The 25,453-nt window shown below is 37.6% G+C and overlaps 1 protein-coding gene across 1 annotated transcript in view; it reads left to right on the top strand.

Annotated features, from left to right (window-relative positions):
- Positions 1-25,453, top strand: part of LOC101546765 (transmembrane protease serine 11F) — a 74,417-nt gene that overhangs the window by 27,288 nt on the left and 21,676 nt on the right. Inside the window, exons 2-3 of the mRNA XM_055140002.1 lie at positions 15,546-15,697; positions 21,184-21,302. Of these exons, the coding sequence (XP_054995977.1) occupies positions 15,546-15,697; positions 21,184-21,302 (271 nt within the window). The remainder of the gene's footprint in view (positions 1-15,545; positions 15,698-21,183; positions 21,303-25,453) is intronic.

The following is a 25,453-nucleotide window of genomic DNA, read 5'->3' as shown; positions in this document are numbered from 1 at the left end:
TAGTTGGGATGAATATGAAAAGATCTAATTATTCAGTCTGTAAAAATCACCTGGACACTAGTTCTTCTACATTGAGAGTAACTTATTTCCCTTTATTTCTCAACCGAAAAATAAAACTCCCAAAGTACAGTAACTTCAACTTTTTATTTGGGAAATGTAAGAGATTCAATATAATTGTCTTCATAACAGACATTTAAAAGTAGTGAACATTACTGCTGGAGAAATAGTACACTGGGTAATGTGCTTACCTTGCATGGAGATGACCCCAGCTCAATCCCCAGAACCCCATATATTCCCGAGTCCTGCCAGGAGTGATCCCTAGAGTAAAGCCAGGACTAACCCCTTAGTATCACAAGTTGTGACCCCCAAACAAATATATATGTATATAAATAACTATATGTACATATGTTTATATATCACTGAATCACTGTATCACCATTATCCTGTTGTTCATTGATTTGCTCGAGCGGGCACCAGTAACATTTCCATTCGTCCCTGTTGCGTGCTAGTGTAGCCTGATGGTGTATTGGGGGCTCTTTCAGGATCAGGGGAATGAGGACTGTCATTGTTACTGTTTTTGGCATATTGAGTACATCATGGGTAGCTTGCCAGGCTCTGCTGTGTGGCTGTGATACTCTCGGTAGCTTGCCGGGCTCTCCGAGAGGGATGTTTAAATATATATATATGTATATATATGTGTGTGTATGTATATATTTATATATATGATCAAAAAGTGATCAAAACTAAAAATTCCTGAATCCATAGTGAAATATTTAAGTGAGTGTACTTTTGTTACTTTCCTCTCTCCTCCTTATTATAATCTAGCCCATAAAATAAAATAACCTTGCTAAGCCTTTATTCTAGTGACAGTATTTCTAAGATGAGAGTATTAGTTGAATAGAGTCTTAACATGAAAAAATGGCAAAATATATGCAGGGTATTTACAGACTAGTCGCATGTATACATACATGTCATCATTATAGTTATGAAAGAAAATGAGCTCTTCTTCTTTTTTTTATATTTATATGACCACTTTTTGTTGAGGCTTGACTCATTGTTTACTTCACTTTTAGAAGTCATTCTAAACTAACAATAATCCAATACATGGTAATCTCAGGAGAGGTAATGTGTAGTAATATTCATGTTGCTCTGATGATCAATATTAGTGATTATATAGCTACAATATTTTGTTGCCATGCATGGTTTTAATATTTATTGACACATAAATATTTTTTCCATCTACTTGGCTTCTGGTAAGCACAACTACTTGGAGTGTTTTGATGATAACTACTTTCAGAACTTAGAACTTCAAATTTTTACTCAGTCTTATTCTTATTTAAAAGACTAATTAAAGAGACCGAGCCGTAGTACAATGGGTAGGGTGTTTTCCTTGCATGTGACTGACGCAGGTTGGATTCCCAGCACAGAATATAGTCCTCCTGAGCTAGCCAGGAGTGATCACTGAGGATAAGACACTGGAAATATAGCAATTAGTAAAAGGAGGAGCATTATTATGTCTTGGAAGTGTAACAAAGACATACAATAAATAATAAATACATGCTATTTATTATTAATTCAGGATTGAAGAAAAAAATAGAATACAAAGGAAATATACACCTAGTAGGGAGTACATATTATGTAACAGGATTATATTAAATCCAAAGAGGACTTAAGAAGGGGGAAATCACTTTTAGGGAAAAATTTTGAAATTATCCATAGAAACAGGGTTTGAACAGGATCTTGAAGAGCAGGTAGGATCCAAGCGTGGGGGAGAAATAAAAAAGAAACCAAAGGAGTAGAGTCTTTAAGTGTCTTCAAGACCAGGGACCAAAGATAGATCAGTAGACAAACTGCAAAAAAAAAAAAAAAACTTTAAGTAAAACAGTAACTATTTGGCCGAAATAGTAGGTTTAAAACTATGGGTTCATGCAATAATAGCATGTATGTTCAATTCAGTAGGCAGTGGACAGTCAGAGAAGCCTGATCCAAAAAGGACTTTCCAAAATATCCAGATTCCTAGTGTCAGATCTATTGCTGTGGAGATCACAAAGAAAGTTGATTATAATAATTATTGATTATAATAATTATTTATTGTAATCAATCAGGAAGGACATAATGAGACCGAACTTAACCCAAACCTTTAAGATGAATTACTTGTGAATTTAAAGGTAATATGTAGAATGCGGACATAATTTGCAACTTGGTTTTTTTTTTTTTTTTGGGTCACACCTGGGGATGCACAGGGGTTACTCCTGGTTTTGCACTCAGGAATTTCTCCTGGCCGCGCTCAGGGGACCATATGGGATGCTGGGATTCGAACCCGGGTCGGCCGCGTGCAAGGCAAACGCCCTACCCGCTATACTATCTCTCCAGCCCCTATAATTTGCAACTTGGAATCGTAGTCTTGGATGCAAATCCTTATCTCAATTCTTGTATATCTTATTTGCCTGTTATCTAAGTTATATAATACACTATTGAGTGAGGCTATTAACAAATTAAATTAAAAGATTGAAAGAAGTTTAAATAAAATGCATCAATTTCTAGCTTTAGTAATGGCTGTAAAATACTTCACCGTAAAACTTACACAAATTATTTCTCTCAGAATAACTTTTGGACAATTCTAAGCCATCATAGTTCCAAGATGATAAAAATTTCTAATTGTAATACTTTTCATTGCCTGATATCTGTCAGACTCTGTGCTTGGGACTTAATTTCTATTCTCTTAATGTAATTTAGAAAATAAGAGTCATTATCACATGTTAGAGCAAAAGAAGTGAAGGTTATCAGGAAGTTATCTGCTGCTTGTGAGTGTTGGGAAATCTGTTCCATGGTTTCTTAATACTGCAGGCAAGAATGAATATTCATGAGAGTTTATAAAAATACTTAATCTGGAGAGAGAGAGGACAGTGGGTAAAGTATGTCTTGTGTGGGGCTTTGCACACAGCCAACACAAGTTCAATCCATGGCACCATACATATGATCAATCTCCTAAATCCTGCAAGGCGTGATCTCTGAGCACAAAGCCCAGGAGTGCGCCCTGAGCACCCCCTGGGTATAGCCTCCAAACCACAAATCATTGCTTTTAGTAAAAATACTTATTAGGTGATTAAATGTAAAAGCAGGTATAATTTCTTTTTTAATAAATTTTTAAAATTTTATTGAATCACCGTGAGATAGTTACAAACTTTCATGTTTAGGTTACAATCTCACAATGATCAAACACCCATCCCTCCACCAGTGCAAATTCCCCACCACCAATATCCTGGGTATACACCCCCTTTCCCACCCTCCCCCTGCCTCCATGGCAGACAATATTCCCCATACTCTCTCTCTACTTTTGGGCTCTATGGACTGCAACACAGACACTGAAAAAGTAGGTGTAATTTCAATGTTACTGAGGTGAGTGAAAATTATCATCATAGATGTACAAGCTTTCATGATCAAAAGTGGACTAGACAGACAAGGAAACAAGGAAAAGAGCTGGTTCTTGGATTATAGTTTAGTTATAGTAGAGTATGACATTTAACGCAATAAAAAACTTATAAAAATATTTTAAATTGAGGACCTTCAACCTAAATAAGGCATAAAATGGCATAAACACGGTATAAAATTAAATTAAAATGCATGACAGCCATGGTTATTTTGAAGGATTTTAATGCTGTCTTTAGGCAAAAAAAAAAAAAGAGTTGGTATTCTTAATTCCATTTTTGGATTCCTGCAGAAGCCTTTATTTATTTATTTGTTAGTTTTTAAATTTATTTTATTTTGTAAGGTAGTTCACAATATTTGATTATATTTAATATTCAAACACCAATCCCACCACCATTGCACCTTCCCACCACCATATTCGAATGTTTCCATCCCAAGCCCCAGTCCCTGTCCCAAAGCACAACCGAAATAATATATTTTGTGTTTTCTGTCATGAAAAACCAATGAAAATGCTGCAAAAATGTATCCAGAAAGGGAACAGTGTGAAGATTGTTCTATTTTGGCAGGGGCCATTAAGACATTCTTTAGGATATCACTAACATGTTAAAGGTTAAGTGAGCTTTCGTGAATATATAAATGTATATATATCTGAAAATATGTATATATTCATATACACATTTATATGTATTTCCTTCTATGATTGGTTGCCTAGTATTTGAACCCCATCAAATGTGGCGTGGTACTCTTGGAGAATGGGTAGGGAGTGTCTTATGTTGTGTTTCGTGGTCCAGGAATAGGTTCACTCGTGCGTGAGGCTCGGCCCTAGCATGTAGGGAGTGGCCTTGAGCGTGGCGACAGTTGGGTTCTGGAAGTTTTTGGCTGTTGGGGCTGATCTCTTGGGGTGGGGCGGGCTCTCACTTCCCCCCTCTGGGGCTTCCCAAGTGAAACAGCCTGGTGCGGGGTCTGGTGGCATAGAAGCCTTGATTCTTAAGTTAAGAAAGTCATATAAGAAAGTGGGAAAATACTTCACTGGATTAAAAAGCTAAAATGGCTACATTGAAAAGATAACTGAATTTAGTGACAATTTTAAAAAAGCAATATTTTTTTTAAAAAAATAAAGATAAGCAAGTTAGCAGCATTTTAGTAAAACTGATGCAGAATGAAGTATATTGCCAAGATCCACAGAGATATTAAACATTACATTGATATCTCAATTCAGCTTGCTCAAGTCATACTTTGTATCTTTGATTCAAAACAAAAAATAATCGTGACTTAATTCCACCATGACCTATATCTATGGGGAAACACTAGGCAGAAAGTATATTGTGTGTGTGTGGATATTGTTGAGATTTTAAGATTCTTTAAACATTTAAAGCTATGGGGCTGGAGCGATAGCACAGCGGGTAGGGCGTTTGCCTTGCACGTGGCCGACCCGGATTCTATTCCCAGCATCCCATATGGTCCTCTGAGCACCTCCAGGAGTGATTCCTGAGTGCAGAGCCAGTAGTAACCCCTGTGCATTTCCAGGTGTGACCCAAAAAGCAAAAAAAAAAATAAATAAAATAAACATTTAAAGCTATATTTTAAATGATTATCATATGATTTCAATTGCTACTCTCTCCATGTGTGTGTCTGTGTCTAGATACACACTTTAAGGACAGTTATTAACCTCAGTTAACCCATGTCATTAAAAGTAGCATTACTAATCTTCTGCATGACTAGAAGTGACACTTCTTTGGAAAGAAGTAGAAAGAACTGTGCCCAAAATAAATATGTAATGCATTTCTATACCTCAGACTGAATACAGCTAGGTTGAGACATGTGTAGATTGTAGAAAGAATTTTCCCTTAGGGCTGCTGCCTTAAGAACATCTCATTAACACATACATATTTCTGTTGCACATGGAGGCGTGAACATCATTTAACTTAAACATGGTTATTTACCTTTCCTTATTCCCAAGGCAATCAGATATTTAGATTCTCCTCTTGATAACATTAGTCATCTGATGGATTCATTTAACTTACTTTAATTTTATAGGATTCCCTTATAACATTTTAATAAGATTAGGAGCAAGTACAGATATATGTTCAACCAGAAAGCCATGTGAAACTGATCGCAAAGATTTGAATCATATCAGTCACACTTTAATAAATAATATTTATAGTTAAAAGCAAAATAACTCACCCTTGCAACTAAGACTTGGCCAATGTATTCTCTTTTTTTTTTTTGTTACTGAGCCAAAGTAATATATGACTTCTTTAAAATAAACTCTGGCTCCTCGTGAATTCTGAGAAGCATTGGTGTATTTAGGTGTAAAGCCAAAAACCAGAAATTGTGGGTGAAATAGAATACACATACACATTCTGCTCATGTTTTTCTCAAGACTTTTTTTGTTCTAATCTATAAATATTTGATCCATGTTGAATTGATTTTGTGTATAATGTGAGATATGGATTCAGCTTCATTCTTCTTACAAGTTGTTATCCAGTTTTTTAATGCTATTTGTAAAAAAGGCTTCAACTTGCCCCACTTCATGGCACTGCTCCTCATGCATTCAACTCCACTGTCATAGGGTAGCCACCTGTAAATCTAGAATTTATCAGTAGAGTCACAAAGGTTTCTGTTGAAAAGAGTTAACCTGAAAATGTTCTGCCTGGATGAAAGACATCTATTGGATTGGAAAATGTAATATGAGAGATATGTGTAAAGATTGTGCTGAAGGCTCAATTATGGGGAATCTTCAGGGTTATATTAAAGAATTTATATGTCAATGTGAAGCAGTGTATGGTGAAACTCTACTGTTAATTCATCAAAATGTATTTTAGTGTATAACTTACATGCTGATCATCTTGAGGTGTATGTTGGTGAGGATATTACACACTGGTAAAGTTATACTCTCTCCATCCCAGGACACCTCTATTTTAAAGAAATGTTACACATTACAATTACTTAGGTATTACTTTGAGGATGGTCACACCCCCTTTTCACATTCTGCAACAAATTCTTAGCAAATCTGTTAGAATAACTTCAATACGCATTCTGAATCCAATTATTTGTCCCCTCACTGCTAGGTTAGCCCAAGCCATTCTCATATCTTACCTGAACTTTCACAATGGTCCCCTAACCAGTTTCCCAGACTCTTATGCAGCCTCTGATTCTTTTAAAACAATCGTTACATTCCATTGACCAAGACTCTTATGATGACTTCCCTTATAACTCATTTTCATTCTCATTCATCATAGAGAAATCTATGGTGACACCTAGGTTATGATCTGGTATCTCTTTCTGACCTTGTTGTGTTCTGTCTTGTTATTACTCACTTCATGCTGGCCTCATTGCCCTCCTTATCCTACAAATAGTCAACTTCCACTTCTCCCATTGCTTATAGTTAGTACCTTTCCTCAGATACCTGTCCCCCTCCACTCTTTCCATATCTTTGGCTCATATCTTGGAAAAATATTTGTGGAGGCCTTCTTTATCAACTTACTCCTCTTCTTATTCAAAGTTTATTTATTATCATCTTACACTTTACATTTACGCTTAGATTTATTTCTTGCTCAGTTCGCCTCTATAAAGGAAGCTTGGGACAGAGAGGATGATCATTTCTAAGCTAAAATAGTGCTGAAACAAGAAGATGCTTAACATAATATAGGTAGTATCACTGTATCACTGACATTGTCATCCCGTTGCTCATTGATTTGCTCAGCGGGCACCAGTAATGACTCCATGGTGAGACTTGTTGTTACTGTTTTTGGCATATCGAATATGCCACAGGTAGCTTGCCAGGCTCTGCTGTGTGGGCGAGCTACTCTAGGTAATAAGTTAATGAAATAAAATATGTATAGCTATCAGCATGTTTGGCTTTATTTGTTCATTGTCACACTGTCACTGTCATCCTGTTGCTCATCGATTTGTTTGAGTGGGCACCAGTAACATCTCCATTGTGAGACCTTTTTGTTACTGGTTTTGGCATATTGAATATGCCACGGGTAGCTTGCCAGACTCTGCCGTGCGGGCTAGATACTCTTGGTAGCTTGCCGGGCTCTCTAAGAGGGTCGGAGGAATCAAACCCAGGTGGACTGCGTGCAAGGCAAGCACCCTACCCGCTATGCTATCGCTCCAGCCCAGCTTTAATTGTAACTATAAAATTTTCTTGCAACAGTGGAATAATTCTAATGAAATTTTTATAGCCATCAAGCAGCAAAATATTTTTTGAGATACCAGCATGTTTTTAAGAGTCATTCAAAAACTATAAAATGGTTCTTACATTTTAAAGACTAACTTCGGATGCTGAATATTGTTTTTCTAGCTGTTTTTGAAGGTGAAATTGACATTGCCTATCTGATAACATAGAGTTATTTCTGACTGCCTTACAAAATGCTTTCAAAGATCAACTAGATGATGGGAAGTGGGGATGGGCTTAAAAAAATCAACTAGCCAAAAGGAGGAATGGATTTTACACTAGAATTCACAAGCATAAAAACTTAAAATTTTTATCTTTATTTGACTGTTTTGGGCCTACCTGCTCTTTTCAGGGCTAACCTCTGGTTTTATGCTCAGGAGTCACCCTTGGCAAACCATATGTGGTGCTGGGGGTTGAATCTAGGTTGGTGCACACATAAAAACCACCTTAAAATTTGTACTCTCTCTCGACCTTAAAAAAATTTAAAAGGAATTTAAAACACACCTTTAAAAAATACTTATCACCAGTATTCTGAAATGCCCTATATCTTTTACACAAGATTATATTATGCAAATTGAGTTTAACAAGGTTACTACCCGCCCCCAGTGCACAGAGCTCTTATTCATTCTCATAAAAGAGCAGGATGCTGTGTAATTTCTGCTCAGACTGTGCAACTTAGCCCTTATCCATTGCTTGCCAAACCTATCTTCTTCTTGCCAAACCAGTCATATCTAACTGATAATGAAGCTAATTTTGATGACTAATTCATAGTTATAATTTCCCAAGATGAATACCACTTTGCTTGTTTTTTATGCTTCTGTTACCATTCTTCATCACGACATTTTTAGCTATGCCTTCATGTGCCTTTGGATTAAAACCAAGGACATTTCTTGTCAGATACTTTGATGCACATTTCAATTTCATAGGATTTTGTTTTCAAATCCAAAGCAATTTTTCCATCATCAATAAAAATACCAGTGTCATCACTACTGAGATAGTCGTATCATGAAAGGAAAGAGATGAACTTAACAAAACAATAATCTCTCTTTTTCTGCCCTTTATTTTGCCAAGGTATCTGATTCACATTTTTCCAGTACTGCCACTAGACTTTCCAAACAAAAAGATCTCACAAACACACAAAAGAGTTTATTGCAATCAGATGAACTAAACTATTTAAACCATTGATATCATTTCCAAAACTTTCCTTTTTTTATTTTAATTTTTTTATTGAGTCACCATGTGGAAAGTTACAAAGTTTTCAGGTTTAAATCTCAGTTATACAATGCTCGAATATCCATCCCTTCACCAGTGCACATATTCCACCACCAAGAATCCCAGTATAGCTCCACCCCGCACCCCCACACCCCTAACCCCCCACGCCCCTAGCCCCCCCACCCTTAGCCCCCCCACCTGTGTAACTAATAAATTTCACTTTACTTTCACTCTTATTTTTCGTGCCCCACTCCTTCTGAGTGGTAAGACAGTCCATTTTCTTTGACTCTGAAATAAATCTTACAGGATGCTTCTGTTTAGAAAGATGCATTATGACTATGAAAAGTTTCATATTTTCAATCAAAGGACAACAGCAGCCCCTTGATTCTAACACTAGAATCTAACACTAGTTAAATAAACACTGTTCCAGCTCAAATGTCATTATCTCCAAATAAATCTTTTATTTATGTGTTGCTGTGCTCTTCCCAAAACAACTTTCATTATTCAGCTCTCCATGTTTTAGTACTCGACTTGTAAACTTCATTTTTTTTCTAGAATGTTATTAGTTTATGTACCTATACTCTCCCATTTTAAGCCACTTGGAAACAGGGCATTATCGGGGGTGGTATTGTGCCATATCTGGTTATGCTTAGGGCTTAACTCCTCTTTTTATGTTCAGGGATCACTGCTGGAGGAACTCAGGGACCCATATAGTGTCACAGATTGAACCTGAGGGTCACATGCAAGGCATGAGTCTTTCTCTCTGTATTATCTAGTCTACCCCAATATAACACCATTCTAATGACTTTTGTATCCCTAATAATTGGAATATATTAGAGTAAACATAAAAGGTTCTTCATTGGAAGTAAGTATAACTAAAGGATAATGGGTATGTTCCAAGTCAGTTACAAAGTAACTGAATAAGTTACTTTGTAAACTTAGTACAAGTTTACAATGTTAATTTTTATACCAAGAGATCAAGTATTAATAAATAGTTTGGGATCTTTAACATTAACTCCATATTCATGTTGTAGAACTCTGTTAGAGAAAGCACTGTAAAGTCTATTTAGAGTTCAGAAAAAAGTAGATAAGATATAAATTTACCTTGGTACCAACAAAGTTTTGTAGTGAAAATTAAATGTGTATATTTTATTACATAGCACAGCGGCAGAGCGTTTACCTTGCGATCAACCCGGGTTTGATTCCTCTGCCCCTCTTGGAGAGCCCAGCAAGCTACCAAGAGTATCTCGTCCGAATGGCAGAGCCTGGCAAGCTACCCATAGCATAATTGATATGCCAAAAACGGTAACAAATCTCACAATGGAGATGTTACTGGTGCCCGCTCTAGCAAATTGATAAGCAACGGGATGACAATGACAGTGGCAGTGACAGTGAATATATGTGATTATGCTATAATTAATTTTGTTCTCTATAACTATGAATGACCCTATTATTTATTTTTAATCACCTCCCTTAGTCAATCCCTGATACCACCTTATTCCCCAAACACTGCTGGGAGTACTGAGATGGAAATAGCACCTGAATACTTCCAGGTATGGCTCTTTCCAGAAAGAAATAATCCCACACACATATAAAACAGAAGTCATTTTGTTATACATATACATATGTATATATAAGTATAAAACAAAGGGTTTGTGTGTGTTTCTTATATAGTTGCCCCAAAGCTATAGAGTTCAATTATCTCAGAGAAGCTAAGAATGAGTCAATCAGTGCTACCAATCAGAATTTGTCAATCATGCTGATTACTTAATACTATTAATATTTTATTATTTAATAAAACTTTCTGGAGATACAGCCTTAGAGTATATGCAAACATATACTAATTATAATTTTAAGTCTAGAAATGAGAAATTGCTATTAACATATTTCAGTAATGAATTGGTTGGAGTACTAATTTTGTAATGAAATAAATCAGCAGGAAATAAAAGAGATTTAAGGTGTAAAGAGAAGCGCAGAACTGTACCAAGCCACATCCTATAAAAGTACATCAGATTAGCAACTTAAGTCATATTGAGTGAAATTACAGGCAAAAATGGAATTCTAAATCTGAGTTTGAAACCTAACCCTTTACCATCTAAATTTATAATAATGACACCAGAGAATACATAGCAGTGAAGTGATAATTGATGTGTAAGAAAGTTTCCTCCAGTCTGGGGATGTCTCTGTCGTCATTTGGGTGTCCTCCAATAACTCTTACAGTAAAGATTATCCATATATTTTAATATAACTCTAAGTGGGCAAAAATGGTTAACTCTGAAAATTCTAAAATAAGAATATATTATGAACCAATAGACCATCTTTATTGTCATGATATTTTAAAATTCATTATTCTTTTTTCTTTTTCTTTTTTGGTCACACCCAGTGATGCACAGGGGTCACTCCTGACTCTGCACTCAGGAATCACCCCTGGCAATGCTCAGGGGACCGTATGGGATGCTGGGAATAGAACCCGGGTTGGCCGCGTGCAAGGCAAACGCCCTACCCGTTGTACTATCGCTCCAGCCCAAAATTTATTATTCTTTAATCTGACTAAAATACTGTAAGTCATCCATGATTTTCATGTTTTATTAGATTTTTCAATAACTTTTCTTCTTGGTTTCTTGTATTTAGAGCAATAATCTAAAAGAAATACTTAAGAAAAAGTCAGTCACTGTAACTGTCACTGTCATTCCATTGCTCATCGATTTGCTCAAGCGGGCACCAGTAACATCTCCATTGTGAGACTTGTTACTGTTTTTGGCATATCGAATACGCCATGAGTAGCTTGCCAGGCTCTGCCATGCGGGCGAGATATCTCGGTAGCTTGCTGGGCTCTCCGAGAAAGACAGAGGAATTGAACCCGGGTCGGCCGCATGCAAGGCAAATGCCCTACCTGCTATGCTATTGCTCCAGCCTTTTTAAATAAAAAATGTGAAAACATTAGAATAAAGAAAACTGGTATGATGTATTCACGATCACGATCATGATAGCCCGTTAAACACCAATTTCTCGGGCGGGCCCAGTAACATCTCATTTCGTCCTTTCCCTGAGATCTTAGAAGTCCATCTTGGACTTGGCCCTCCCAATGATGTTGCACTGGGGGCTCTTCAGGGTCACAGGAATGAGATCCAGCTTGTTACTGGATTTTGCATATAAATACACCATGGGAAGCTTGCAAGGCTGTCCCATGTGGGCAGGAAACTCTCAGAAGACTGCCAGTTTCTCCCAGAGGGAGAAGCAGGCTAAAGATATCGCAAGGCCGCTTGCGGCTGAGCGCTTCTGAGAGCTTGTTTTTAAATCTCTGGATGTTGACCATTGATGGGATTACACACACCTGGGTTCCTCTGCCAGTACCTTCATGCATGAGGCCTGTCCTATCATGTAGAGAGGAGCCTCCAGCATGGCTGCAGATAGGTTCCGTTGGTCTTCGGCCGCTGGGAGCTCTGCTTGGGGTGGGGAGGGAAGCTGGAGTCCATCCCCTCCAAGGGGCCCCAGGGAAGACAGCCAGGCGTGCGGGCAAGAGACTCTCTTATTATTTTACTACTTAAAATAATAAGAATTTAAAATTTAAGAATTATTTTACTACTTAAAATAATTCTTAGAATCAAAATATTAATAAAACAATATAAGAAAAGCTGATGTGAGTTATCATAAGCTCATATAAGAAAAAACCAAATTTCTAAGAACTATGAGGAAAACATTGTGGGTGTGTATGAAACAAATATATATATATATATATATATATATATATATATATATATTTTTCCTTTTGGGTCACACCCAGCAATGCTCAGGGATTACTCCTGGCTCTGCACTCAGGAATTACTCCTGGTGGTGCTTGGGGCACCATATGGGAAGCCAGGGATTGAACCCAGGTCAGCTGCATGCAAGGCAAATGCCCTACCTACTATACTATTGCTCCGGTCCCTGAAATAAATATTTGTTAATAGTTCATAACATAATATTTTAGCTTTGTGACTATTATTTGGTATTTTCTTTTTTATTGAGAAGATTAAGCTACCCAGGGCTTATTCGATATGCCAAGAACAGTAACAACAAGTCTCACAATGGAGACGTTACTGGTAACTGCTCTAGCAAATTGATGAACAATGGGAAGACAGTGCTACAGTGCTATTGAGAAGATTGTTGAGTCATTGAGGATCCCTATTTTATCATGCAAAAAGGCTGGATTAGATTGACAAATTTTAAGATCATCTTATAGCAGTAGCATTTTATCACTGTATCTGTCACCCCGTTGTTCGTTGACTTACTTGAGCAGGCACCAGCAAGGTCTCTATTCCTCCCTACCCTGAGATTTTAGCAGCCTCTCCTTACTCATCTTTCCCAATGATTGGAGGCTCTTTCAGGGTCAGGGGAATGAGACCTATCATTACTGTTTTTGGCATATTGAATATGCCACGGGGAGCTTGCCAGACACTGCCCGTGTGGGCGGGATACTCTTGGTAGCTTGGCAGGTATATATATATATATATATATATATGCATATACGTACATATATATATATCACTGTATCACTGTCATCCCGTTGTTCATCAATTCCTTCCTCCCTCCCTTCCTTCCTTCCTTCCTTCCTTCCTCCCTCCCTCCCTCCCTTCCTTCCTTCCTTCCTTCCTTCCTTCCTTCCTTCCTTCCTTCCTTCCTTCCTTCCTTCCTTCCTTCCTTCCTTCCTTTCTTTCTTTCTTTCTTTCTTTCTTTCTTTCTTTCTTTCTTTCTTTCTTTCTTTCTTTCTTTCTTTCTTTCTTTCTTTCTTTCTTTCTTTCTTTCTTTCTTTCTTTCTTTCTTTCTCTCTCTCTCTCTCTCTCTCTCTCTTTCTTTCTTTCTTTTTCTTTCTTTCTTTCTTTCTTTCTTTCTTTCTTTCTTTCTTTCTTTCTTTCCTTTCTTTCTTTCTTTCCTTTCCTCCTTGTTGAGGTGGGGGAAATAAAGCATGTGCTATTTTCTCTAATTAAAAAAAAAATCTTTCTTATACTGAGAATTGTGTGTATGTACCAAGGTTCCCAGGACTTCATGCCTGCAAAAACATGCAACCTAGCGCTATCTTCTCCCCTGACCTCTATATACCTAGTGAATTATTACCCAAGTTTAATCATGTCACCTTGATAAAATCTCCTGACACTCAGCCTTACTCCAAATTTATTGCTCTCTCTCTCTCTCTCTCTCCTCTCTCTCTCTCTCTCTCTCTCTTACTCTTCTGTTTTTGGGTCACACCTGGTGTTGCTCAGAGCTTAGTCCTGACTCTGTGTTCAGGGATCATTCATGTTGGTGCTTAGGGAACCATAGTGCTTGGGATGGGACCTGAATCAACCACATCACGGCCAGCGTCCTACCCCCTGTACTATTTCTTCAGTCCTCATTTTCTCTTTTGGACAAAAGTTTTCCATGGACACATTCATATTATATACTAATTACTTGTTGCCATGTACATTTATCTATATTCTCATTTTAAACATTAGTATCCTAAGTACAAAGACTATATTCTAAACTTTTTTATAACTCAGTAGATCTAGAAAATGTTATGAAACATTATAGTATGTATGATTCTAGGTGATTTCTATGATTAAATTTAATAAATAAAATTCATAAGAGATATTGTTAGATAAAATTAAAAAGAAAAACTTGGTCCAGAGACATGACACAGAGAGAGCAGGGCACTCGTCTTAACTGTGACCAAGCCAGGTTTTAATTCTCAGCACTTGTGTTTGGTCTCCTGTGCCCTGCTAGGAATGAGCCCGGAGCACAGAGTCCGGTGTGATCCCTGAGTACAGACAAGTGTAGCCTCTAAACCAAATATGTAAGTAAATAACATGTGAAACTATCTTATACCAAGATAATAAACTCCGAATTTTACATGAGTATTTGGAAAATTAAGTGCAAACTTTTAAACTGTATAAAGATAATATAACTGAGAAGATGTTTTGAGTAGGAGGAAGTACCAGAGTGGAAAAGAGTAAGAATCAACTGGAAGTAGTCATGGAGACCAGACTTTTATCAAGTACAGTTCACAATTTGTGATGTCATTGGGAGGTGCTAATAAAATGCAAATAGTTCTTCAAAAGTAAAATTTAAAAGAAGTCATTAAGAAGGTTGACTCATAGAGTATCATACTAAAATATTATATTTGAATTGAGTAAAAATGAGAACATCATTGTATGACTTTAAAATTCCCTTATTAAATATAATTTTTTAAATAAATTGCCTTTTTTTAAAGTGTCTTTATTTTGTTGACAAAATATCAGATAAAATGTAGAAGGAAGATATCCTTACCTGAATATTAACATCCTTACTTGAATGTCAGCATCAACAGGAAGTACCCCTCTGGGGTCAGAGCGACAGTACAGTGGTAGGACATTTGTCTTGCATGTGGCTGACCTGTTTAGATCCTTGGCATTTAGTAGGGTTTCCTGAGCTCTCCAGGAGTGATTCCTGAGCACAGATCCAGGAGTAAGCCCTGAGCATAGCCACATGTGGCCTAAAAACAAACAAAGCAACAAACCACAACAAAAAAAGAATGTTAACCAAAACTTTATACTGTGACTGGGGCCTTGGGGGAATGGTATAGAAGTGGTAACTTTACATTTTCAATACCCAAAAATGTATTGTTATTTAGCATATGTACTCTTTTTGAGAGAAACATAGCAAGTGGAGATATAATAGAGTCACAGTGATTTTTTAATTGATTTTCTATTTATTTCTCTTATCACAGACCACTTGAATTTTCAGAAGGTGATTATCCACAAATCGAATATCAAAGAAGGCAACAATATTGGGACTCTGTTCGGCTTGCTCTTTTCACTTTGGCGATTGTAGCAATCATAGGAATTGCAATTGGCATTGTTACTCATTTTGTTTCTGAGGGTAAGTATTCAGGTCACATTTCTATTGCCTAAGTGCTCCATGACTTAATATCTTGAAATTCTGTTATATAAAAATGTCATTTGCATGATATTAACATTCTAATTGCTAATATTTTAGTGACATTAAATTATAGCTTTGCTGAGTATTGAGTTCTGTGCTACATCTTTTCATCCAGTGAAGTTTACTTCATACATTAATTACTACAGAGATATACAGGTCTTTCTTTCTCTTTTTCTTTTTTATTAATGTTCTAACACTTGTCCCTTCACAGGTGTACATCTTATTTTTTAAATTTTTTAAAAAATTTTATTTTTATTGAATCTCCGTGAGATATAGTTACAAGCTTTCATTTTTGAGTTACAATCACACAATGATCAAACACCCATCCCTCCACCAGTGCACATTCCCCACCACCAATATCCCCAGTGTACCCCCTTTCCTACCCCCTTCCCCGCCTCCATGGCAGACAATATTCCCCATATTCTCTCCCTACTTTTGGGCATTCTGGTTTTCAGTGCAGATACTGAGAGGTTATTATGCTTGCTCCTTTAGCTACTTTCAGCACACATCTCCCAACCATCATTTTCTTCGTGATTCCTTCTCTATTCCAGCTGCCTTCCCCCCACCCCCAACGCCCCTTCCCCGTCCCCGCTCATGAGGCAGGCTTCCAGCTATGGAACAATCCACCAATGTCCTGTTTACCTCTGGCACCTCTTCCCTCATGCCTCTATAGCAGGCACTTTTCTTCTTTCTATCTCTCACCATCGCCACCCCCCCACCTCTCTCACTCTCTCTCTCTCTCTCTCTCTCTCTCTCATTTTGGGTATTGTGATTTGCAATACAGATATTAAAAAGGACCAGATAGAGATACAGAAAAGGGATAGGGACAAATATGATAATAATAGTTGGAAGTGATCACTATGGACAAGATTACTGAATGTTGTTGAATGTAGACAAAGGGACATACATGTTAACCTTTCAGAATACACACATCTTAAAGAATCACATATTTTAGGGACTGGAGAAATAGTACATGTATGAAGGTGTATGCTTAGCATGAAGTTGACCAATGTACTACCCTTGGCACTATGTGGTCCCCAGATCATCACTGGGTGCAGCTCTGGAAGTCTCTAAACACTACTGGGTGTGGACCTGCAGGTCCCTGAGCATCACAGGGTGGCGTGGATAATCACTGACACTGCAGGGCCAGAGGTTTTTCACCAAGGGAAGATAATGTCTAGGTGAGGATTAGGACATGTAGAAATTTTTAGAAAAAAATTTGTATGAAAAAGAACATTTTAGGCAAAAGATATGACAAGAATAATAGGTTTGTTCTTGACTACTAAGTGCCACCTTTACGTGGACAGATCTCGCTTTATGACTCATAATTATAATAGGTGCTTATTAGGTGAAGTTTATACTGCAGCATAACAAAGATATAACGCAATTAGCAGTAAAAGAGAGTTACAAACCATTTAAGATGGAGATCAGGAGATAAGCCCAACTGGTGATAATCAGGGGAGTCCAGAGATTTTCTTCACTGTTCTCTGTTCACAAGCAGGGTTCGGTCTCATCCTGAGGGAAGGTGCCCACTGGTCCTCACTATAAAAGTTTTAGGATCATAAATGGAATCTAGAAGTTTCCTCAAATCTGGTGCAAATTGACACCATACTGTAGAGGTGTATTATTAAGGACACCTTCCTGGCATTTTTTATTTAGAAGGGCCTCTGTTCAAAGCCATGTCTTTCTCTATTTTTGCCTCATGTCTGCTTAGATTGATAGATAGCCTATCATTATCAATTGCCCCTATCTCTGTTGCTCTATCTTAGCTGGGCTCCTGCTCTTTGTCGGTGGTTCCACTTTCTTGTCAGCTGGGAATGTAACAAATAAATGCAAAAACATAAGCAAAAGTTTGGGAAAACAAAATGGTGAGCACAGAAAATTTCTGTAGTTTTTTTTTTTGCTTTTTTTGGGTCACACCCAGCGATGCATGGCGGTTACTCCTAGCTCTGCACTCAGGAATTACTCCTGGTGGTGCTCAGGGGACCATATGGGATGCTGGGATTCAAACCCAGGTGGCCCGCGTGCAAGACAAACTCCCTACCCGCTGTGCTTTTGCTCCAGCCCCAATTTCTGTAGTTTTAATATCTTCATGGAATTGTTGCAAAAATATATGCCCAGCAGGTAGACAGGACATAATAAAGGAGAACCATTATGTCAAAGTAGAGTTGATATTCCTTCCTATAAGGGGAGAATAAAGGGCTTTGCCTTAAGAAGTGATATTAACAAATTTGCAATTTAAAAGATCACCTCTGCTATCCATAGGGGAAATGATTGGAGAAAAATTGAACTTGAATCAGAGCCCGAAATAAAAAGGCAATACTTTTCAAGCAAGAGTTATTAAGGAATGACTGAAGCACCGACAACATAATTATTGAGTCTAAGAGAGCTTTTTTTAAGCTATAGATTGCATTACCACTTTGCCAGAGTCCTCTGATTAATTGGAACGATATAAAAGATCAGACTGAGACTTCTGGTTTGAATGATGACAAATGGATTGTAATGACAATGTTTAAAATAAGGGATCTAGAGAAGCCAGAGATAAAATAGAGATTCAGGTACAGGCCTTGTATGCAGACTGCCCTAGTTTCGTCATGAGACTCCTGAGCAATGCACAGTGCCCACTGCTGGGAATATATCCCAGAAAAGCCAAAAAGTATAGTCGAAATGACGTATGCACTTATATGTTCACCGCAGCACTGTTTACAATAGCCAGAATCTGGAAAAAACCTGAGTGCTCTAGAACAGATGACTGGTTGAAGAAACTCTGGTACATCTATACAATGGAATACTATGCAGCTGTTAGAAAAAATGAGGTCATGACGTTTGCATATAAGTGGATCAACATGGAAAGTATCATGCTAAGTGAAATGAGTCAGAAAGAGAGAGACAGACATAGAAAGATTGCACTCATCTGTGGAATATAGAATAATAGACTATAAGACTAACGCCCAAGAGTAGTAGAAATAAGTACCAGGAGAATGTTTCCATGGCTTGGAGGCTGGTCTCTCATTCTGGGTAACTCAGGGAAGGGACCACCAAGTAAAATGTGGTTGGAGGTCATGTGGGGGAAGGGTGAGGCGGGTGGAATACAGACTAGAGACTGAACACAATGGCCACTCAACACCTCTATTGCAAACCACAACACCTAATCAGAGAGAGAGAACAAAAGGGAATTCCCTGCCATAGTGGCAGGGTGGGGTGGGGGGAGATGGGTCTGGGGAGGGGGGAGGGATGTTGGGTTTACGGGTGGTGGAGAATGGGCACTGGTGAAGGGATGGGTTATTGAACTTTGTATGGGGGAAGCATGAGCACAAAGATGTATGGATCTGTAACTGTACCCTCACGATGACTCTCTAATTAAAAATAAACTAATAAAAAAAATACACAGTGCCCAGATAATCTTTCTTACATTAGTTTGGTGGTTTGATTGGTTCTTGAACTAAGGATATATATATATATATATATATATTTATCTGAGTGTGATAAAGAATTAAGGAGATATTAGTGAAAGGTATCCATAAAGCATATAGGTTTTAAAAACTGGATGTTGGAAATGAGAATGCAGCTAAGCTTGGGGGACTGTAGATTTTTGGACTGTTCGCAAAGATAGAAAATATAGGACATGAAACAGACTTGTACACAAGAAGAGGTTACATGATTATTTGTGGAAAATGATTACTTCCCTCTGGAAATGATATACTTAAGGTGCCTGTTCAATGGTAAATATCACTATCACGTCACTGTCATCCTCTTGTTCATTGATTTGCTGGAGCGGGCACCAGTAACATCTCCATTGTGAGACTTGTTGTTACTGTTTTTGGCATATTGAATATGCCATGGGCAGCTTGCCAGCCTCTGCTGTGCGGGCGGGATACTCTCAGTAGCTCTCCAAGAGGGGCGGAGGAATCAAACTCAGGTCGGCTGTGTGCAAGGCAAATGCCCTACCTGCTGTGCTATCGCTCCAGCCCATGGTAAATATATAGTCCTTTAAATCCATAAATAGAATTGAATTTCATCACACCTCTATGGTCCAGAGATAAAAATGAATAATCATTAATTGTTAAATAATTAAGTATGGAGGTCATTGGAATGAAGTGGCCCTAATTCCTTGATAACTTGCCAGCAAGTTAAAACTTAAATTAGTCAGTTCACCGGGAGGTGAGAAAACTGAACTTAAGAGCAATTAGTAACAATTAAGGAAGTAGGTTGAAAATGTAAATGTGTCTTGGCTTATTTTATAATATTCATAATTTCTTCATAATTGCAGGCCAGAGTTAGAATCATCCAGAAGTCATTATTTAATACAAACAGGCTTAGAATAGGACTTTGGGTGTCCAAAGATAGATTAAAAAGAAACCAACTGAGGAAAGGTGGCAGGGAGGAAGAAATTAGAAAATGGTTTCACAAAGTCAAAGAGGGGATTTCAAAGAGCATTATTATGGCTGTAAAGAAATCAAAGTATGAACAAAAGAGACATCAATAAAGGTGGTCATTAGATATCAGAAATATTGTTCTTGACATTCACAATTTCAATAGTGTAATAAGAATAGAAGAAAATAGGGGGTAATGTGAAAACAGTAAATGCAGGCTTGTTTTGAAGTGTTTTCCATTCAGGAAAAAATGGAATCTGTTAAATATTTCTTTATAATACATCTCAATTATAAGATAACTAGAGGTCTTGAATAAAACTGAGAATCTGACATTAATTTATTTAATTATTTATTTTTCTTTTGGGGTCCATACCCGGAAGTGCTGAGGGTTTGCTCTTTACTCTGGTCTCAGAAATCAACCTTGGTGGTGCTTGGAGAACCATATGGGGTCCTAGGGATTGAACCCAGGTCAGCCACATGCAAAACTATTGCCTTTTCCACTTGGACTATCTTGCTGTCCCAAGAACTTCGCATAACCTTTACTATCACCATTCCGCATTTATATTAAACTGAATGTTGCATGTCTAATTGCATAAAACTGGAGCGATAGCACAGCAGGTAGGGCGTTTGCCTTGCACGTGGCCGACCTGGGTTCGATTCCTCTGTCCCTCTTGGAGAGCCCAGCAAACTACTGAGAGTATCCTTCCCGCATGGCAGAGCTTGGCAAGCTACCCGTGGCATATTCGATATGCCAAAAACAGTAACAACAAGACTCACAATGGAGATGTTACTGGTGCCAGCTCGAGCAAATCTATGAACAATGGGACGACAGTGATACAGTGATATCTAAATAGGATATTCTGAAAATATCTTTTATGCCCAGAATTTTTGCATTGTAGCTGAATGAAATATTAAAATTGTAAATTGTTTGATAAGTGTCTTCAACAAAGTTTTTTGGTAATAAAAAGAAATGAAATAGATCAGATCATCTGAGAGTGAGGATAAAAAAATACTCATTTAAGCATGACTCTTCTGTTTATTTTTACCTTTTAGATGATAAATCATTCTATTTTCTTGCATCTTATAAAGTTACAAATATAAAATACACAGAAAATTATGGAATAAGAACCTCCAGAGAGTTTACAGAAAGGAGTCGCCAGATTGAGAGAATGGTAAGCCCAATGGGAATTTTAAGTTTATGAGTTTTTTCTACCTCACTTTGAGTGGGATTGTTATAGGATCTTAGTCTCACACCTCAAATTTTTCTGTAAAATGAAGATTATAGAATTAGGCCACAATGTTGTGAGAATTTAATCATGTAATTTTGTAAAATATTTAGAATAATGCCATGTGCAATAGAATCCTTGTATATGGACCAGAGGGAAAGTACAGCAGATTAAGCAATCGCCTTGCACACAGCTGACCCGGGGTCCCCTGTGCTCAGTGAGGAGTAACTCCTCAGTGCAAAGCCAACAGTGAGTTCTCACCTTAGCTGAATGTAGCCCTCAAAACAATCTAAATATCTTAAGTGAAATAAAATAAAATGTAAATAGATTAGGCAACCAATTGCACTGAGGAAGATCTTAGTTGAAACAAATGTTTTCCTTTTTTAAAAAAATTTGATTTTCTTTCTTTTTTTCTTATATACATGACAAAAATATAGTTTTGAAATATTTGCTTTACATGTATTGCTTTATTTCTAAAAATCTATAGATATTTATATACAACGTTGGATATGTGTATTTCTTGATATTAATCTCAAATTTAGTTATGTTCCTCTAACATTTTTTATTTCCCTTTAAAACTTGTTTCTCAGGGGCTGGAGAGATAGCACAGCGGGTAGGGCGTTTGCCTTGCACGCGGCCGACCCGGGTTCAAATCCCAGCACCCCATATGGTCCCCTGAGCACGGCCAGGGGTAATTCCTGAGTGCAGAGCCAGGAGTAACCCCTGTGCATCGCCAGGTGTGACCCAAAAAAGCAAAAAAAAAAAAAAAAAAACTTGTTTCTCAAACCATTTCTAATTTTTAAAAGCTAAATAAAAGATTAAGGTGAATCTTTCTTATCACAACATATCGTCAAAACAAATAATCTTTTCTTGATTGTTGTGCTTCTTCATGAAAATTATGTCCAGGAATTGCTATTTATTAAATCTCTCTATATTAGCCTAGGGGCTGGAGTGATAGCACAGTGGTAGAGCATTCGCCTTTCACGAAGTCGACCCGTGTTTGACTCCTCCACCCCTCTTGTAGAGCACAGCAAGCTACTGAGAGTACTGCGACCGCACGGCAGAGCCTGGCAAGCTACCCGAGGCATATTGAGTATGCCAAAAACAGTCTCTCAATGAGAGATGTTACTGGTGCCCACTCGAACAAATCGATGAATAACGGAATGACAGTGACAGTGATATTAGCCTAGAGTATGTTCTTTAACATTTATGAGAGTTATTCTGGAACAAAAAGTACTGACTCATTGAAGGGGGAATGAATTCATATGATTATTTATAGCTTGTTGTGGACATTGCCTTTAATTAAAAGATGATAACAGCACCATACTCTGTACACTATATAGTATTTTTGTTTCTGAGCCATATCCAGAGTTGCTCAGGCTGACTGCTGATGGCCCTCAGGGATCACTTGCAGGCTCTGGGGATTGCGCTGGGTACATGGATAGAGCTCATGCCCACCATGTGCAAAGCAAGTGCCCTACCAGCCAATCGCTCTGGATTCCAACACTACCAACTTTTATTCATTGTACTCCTCTTTCTCTGAAATATTAACAGCATAAAAAGTTACCTTTATATAGATTAAAAACCAATAAATAGTATTATTTCCAGTTATTTAAATGTTTACAATTTAAACATAAATATCTGCCAGCCAAGCTTTGGAATTTTTTCTAGTCTTTTTAGTTCTACTGTGAACTTTATTGTTTGATGATTTTGCCCTTACTTTTATCTTTTTTCCAGTTCTTTGATATACAATGTTATTTATTTGAGAATTTAATTTTTTCACAATGTAGGTATTTGGCACTATAAACTTTCCCCTCTGTTAAATTGTAAACTTCTTACTTAGAACTGTTTTTTCTGCATCACTTAGTAGTGTTATACTTATTTCAAAATTTGATCTAATGTTGGGGAATTTGTTATTTACAGTTACTGGAATTTTCCCATTTTATTGATTTCCAGTTCATTGCAATCAGAAAACACTCTCACTATATTTTGATCTTTTGTTAGGGCTTATTTAGGTCCAATGTGGTCTATCTAAGAGGGTGTTCCATGAACACTTGAGAATGATATATTTAGTGGTGTTATTGGGTGAAATGAAATGTCTTATTCATGTATTTTAGATCTATCTATAATGCCGCTCAAGTCCACTGTTTCCTTATTGATTATATATCTGGATGATCTATTCATTGTTAAAATTGGGGTATTGAAATCCTCTACTGCTATTGTAAATTGTTGTATTTTTCCTGTGTCACTGTATTACTGTCATCCCATTGCTCATCGATTTGCTGGAGTGGGCACCAGTAACATCTCCATAGTGAGACTTGTTGTTACTGTTTTTGGCATGTTGAATACGCTATGGGGAGTTTGCCGGGCTCTGCTGGGAGGGCAGAATACTCTCAGTAGCTTGCCGGGCTCTCTGAGAGAGACAGAGGAATTGAACCCGGGTTGGCCGCATGCAAGGCAAGCGCCGTACCCACTGTGCTATCACTACAGTCCATTATTATTATTATTATTACTATTACTATTGTTACTATTATGGTTTTTGGACCACACCTGGTAATGCTCAGGATTAATCCTGCCTCTACATTCAGTAATTACTCTTGGCAGTGCTGGAGAACCACAGGGAATGCCGAGGATCAAAGCTAGGTCAGCCCCAATAGTACAACGAATGCCCTAAATGCTGTACTATTGCTCCGGCCCCAAGTTTATTATACTTAGAATGCTGCTTTACCACCACAACCATGTCAGCAACCTTCTATCACTGTCACAGGATACCACCCCTTATCAAAAGCCTTACAACTTCAGTTTACTATTTTGTTGATAATATCTCAGTTTGTTTTCACTGGGAATTGTCTACTTTTCTTGTTTTCTTTTATTATACTCCACAGATGAGCAAGGTCATACAGTGTTGTCCTCTCTCTTCTAATTTAACACATTCTTCATGCTATACTACGATGCCATTCTGTTTTCAATGGAAAGATTTTGTCTTTTATCATAGTTGAGTAGTATTATATTCTAGTGTGTGTGTTTGTGATATAAGGACTGGAGCTATAGCACAGCGGATAGGGCTTTTGCCTTGCACGAGGCTGACCCGGGTTTGATTCCTCCATCCCTCTTGGAGAGCCCGGCAAGCTACTGAGAGTATCCTGCCCTTACGGCAGAGCCTGGCAAGCTCCTTGTGGTGTATTTGACATGCCAAAAACAGTAACAACAAGTCTTACAATGGAGACATTACTGGTGCCTGCTTGAGCAAATCGATGAACAACAGTGCTGTAGTGCAATGGCTTCATTCACTGGATAAAAACATATATAGATAGACAGATATAGTGAAATATTCTGTAATGAACATAGGTGCACTCACATATTTGCAGGTCAATGATTTAATTCATTGGCTAGATGCCCAGGAGAGACATTGCCAAGTCATTTGGAAGTTCTGTTCTTAATTTGTTGAGAAGTTGTCATACTGTTTCTCTATGTGTTGAATTAGACAACAGTCCTCCCAAAAGTGACTCCCATTCTCAACATACACACACCAGTATTGATTGTTTCCATTCTTTTTCTATATAAGCTTTCCCGCTAGTGTGAAGTGATATCTTATTGTTGTTTTAATTTGCTGATATTCAGTTATGATAAACACTTCATAGTATGCCTGTTGGTCATTTATATGACATCTTTAAAGAAGGGTCTGTTCAACACCACTCTTTTTGTTTGTTTTTTGTTGTCGAACTTTGTAAATGTTCTGTTTATTTTGGAAATTAGTCATTTGTCTGATATGTGATGTGAAAATATTTTATCCCATCCAGCAAAGCAACTTGCTGCTTTGTTGTTCATAATTGGGTTTCAGTGATTCAATGTTCTAACACCCAACCCTTTATCAGTATAGATTTACCACTACCAATATTCCCAGTTACTCTCCGACCATCCCTCCATCACAGCCTGTCTATGTCTCCTATGTCTCTATGAATGATACTCTCTCTCTCTCTGTCTGACTCAATCTCCCTCTTTCTCTAACCATCTCTCCCTCTCTTTCCTCTTAGGCATTGTGGTTTGCAATACAGGTACTTCAAGGTTATCAGGTTATATTGTTTATTTCCTTTCAG

Source organism: Sorex araneus, chromosome 5 (assembly GCF_027595985.1).
Source record: "Sorex araneus isolate mSorAra2 chromosome 5, mSorAra2.pri, whole genome shotgun sequence".
In the NCBI taxonomy this organism is placed as follows: Eukaryota; Metazoa; Chordata; class Mammalia; order Eulipotyphla; family Soricidae; genus Sorex; species Sorex araneus.
Note: the sequence above shows the minus strand (reverse complement) of the source record. Positions and strands in the feature narration are given on the sequence as shown.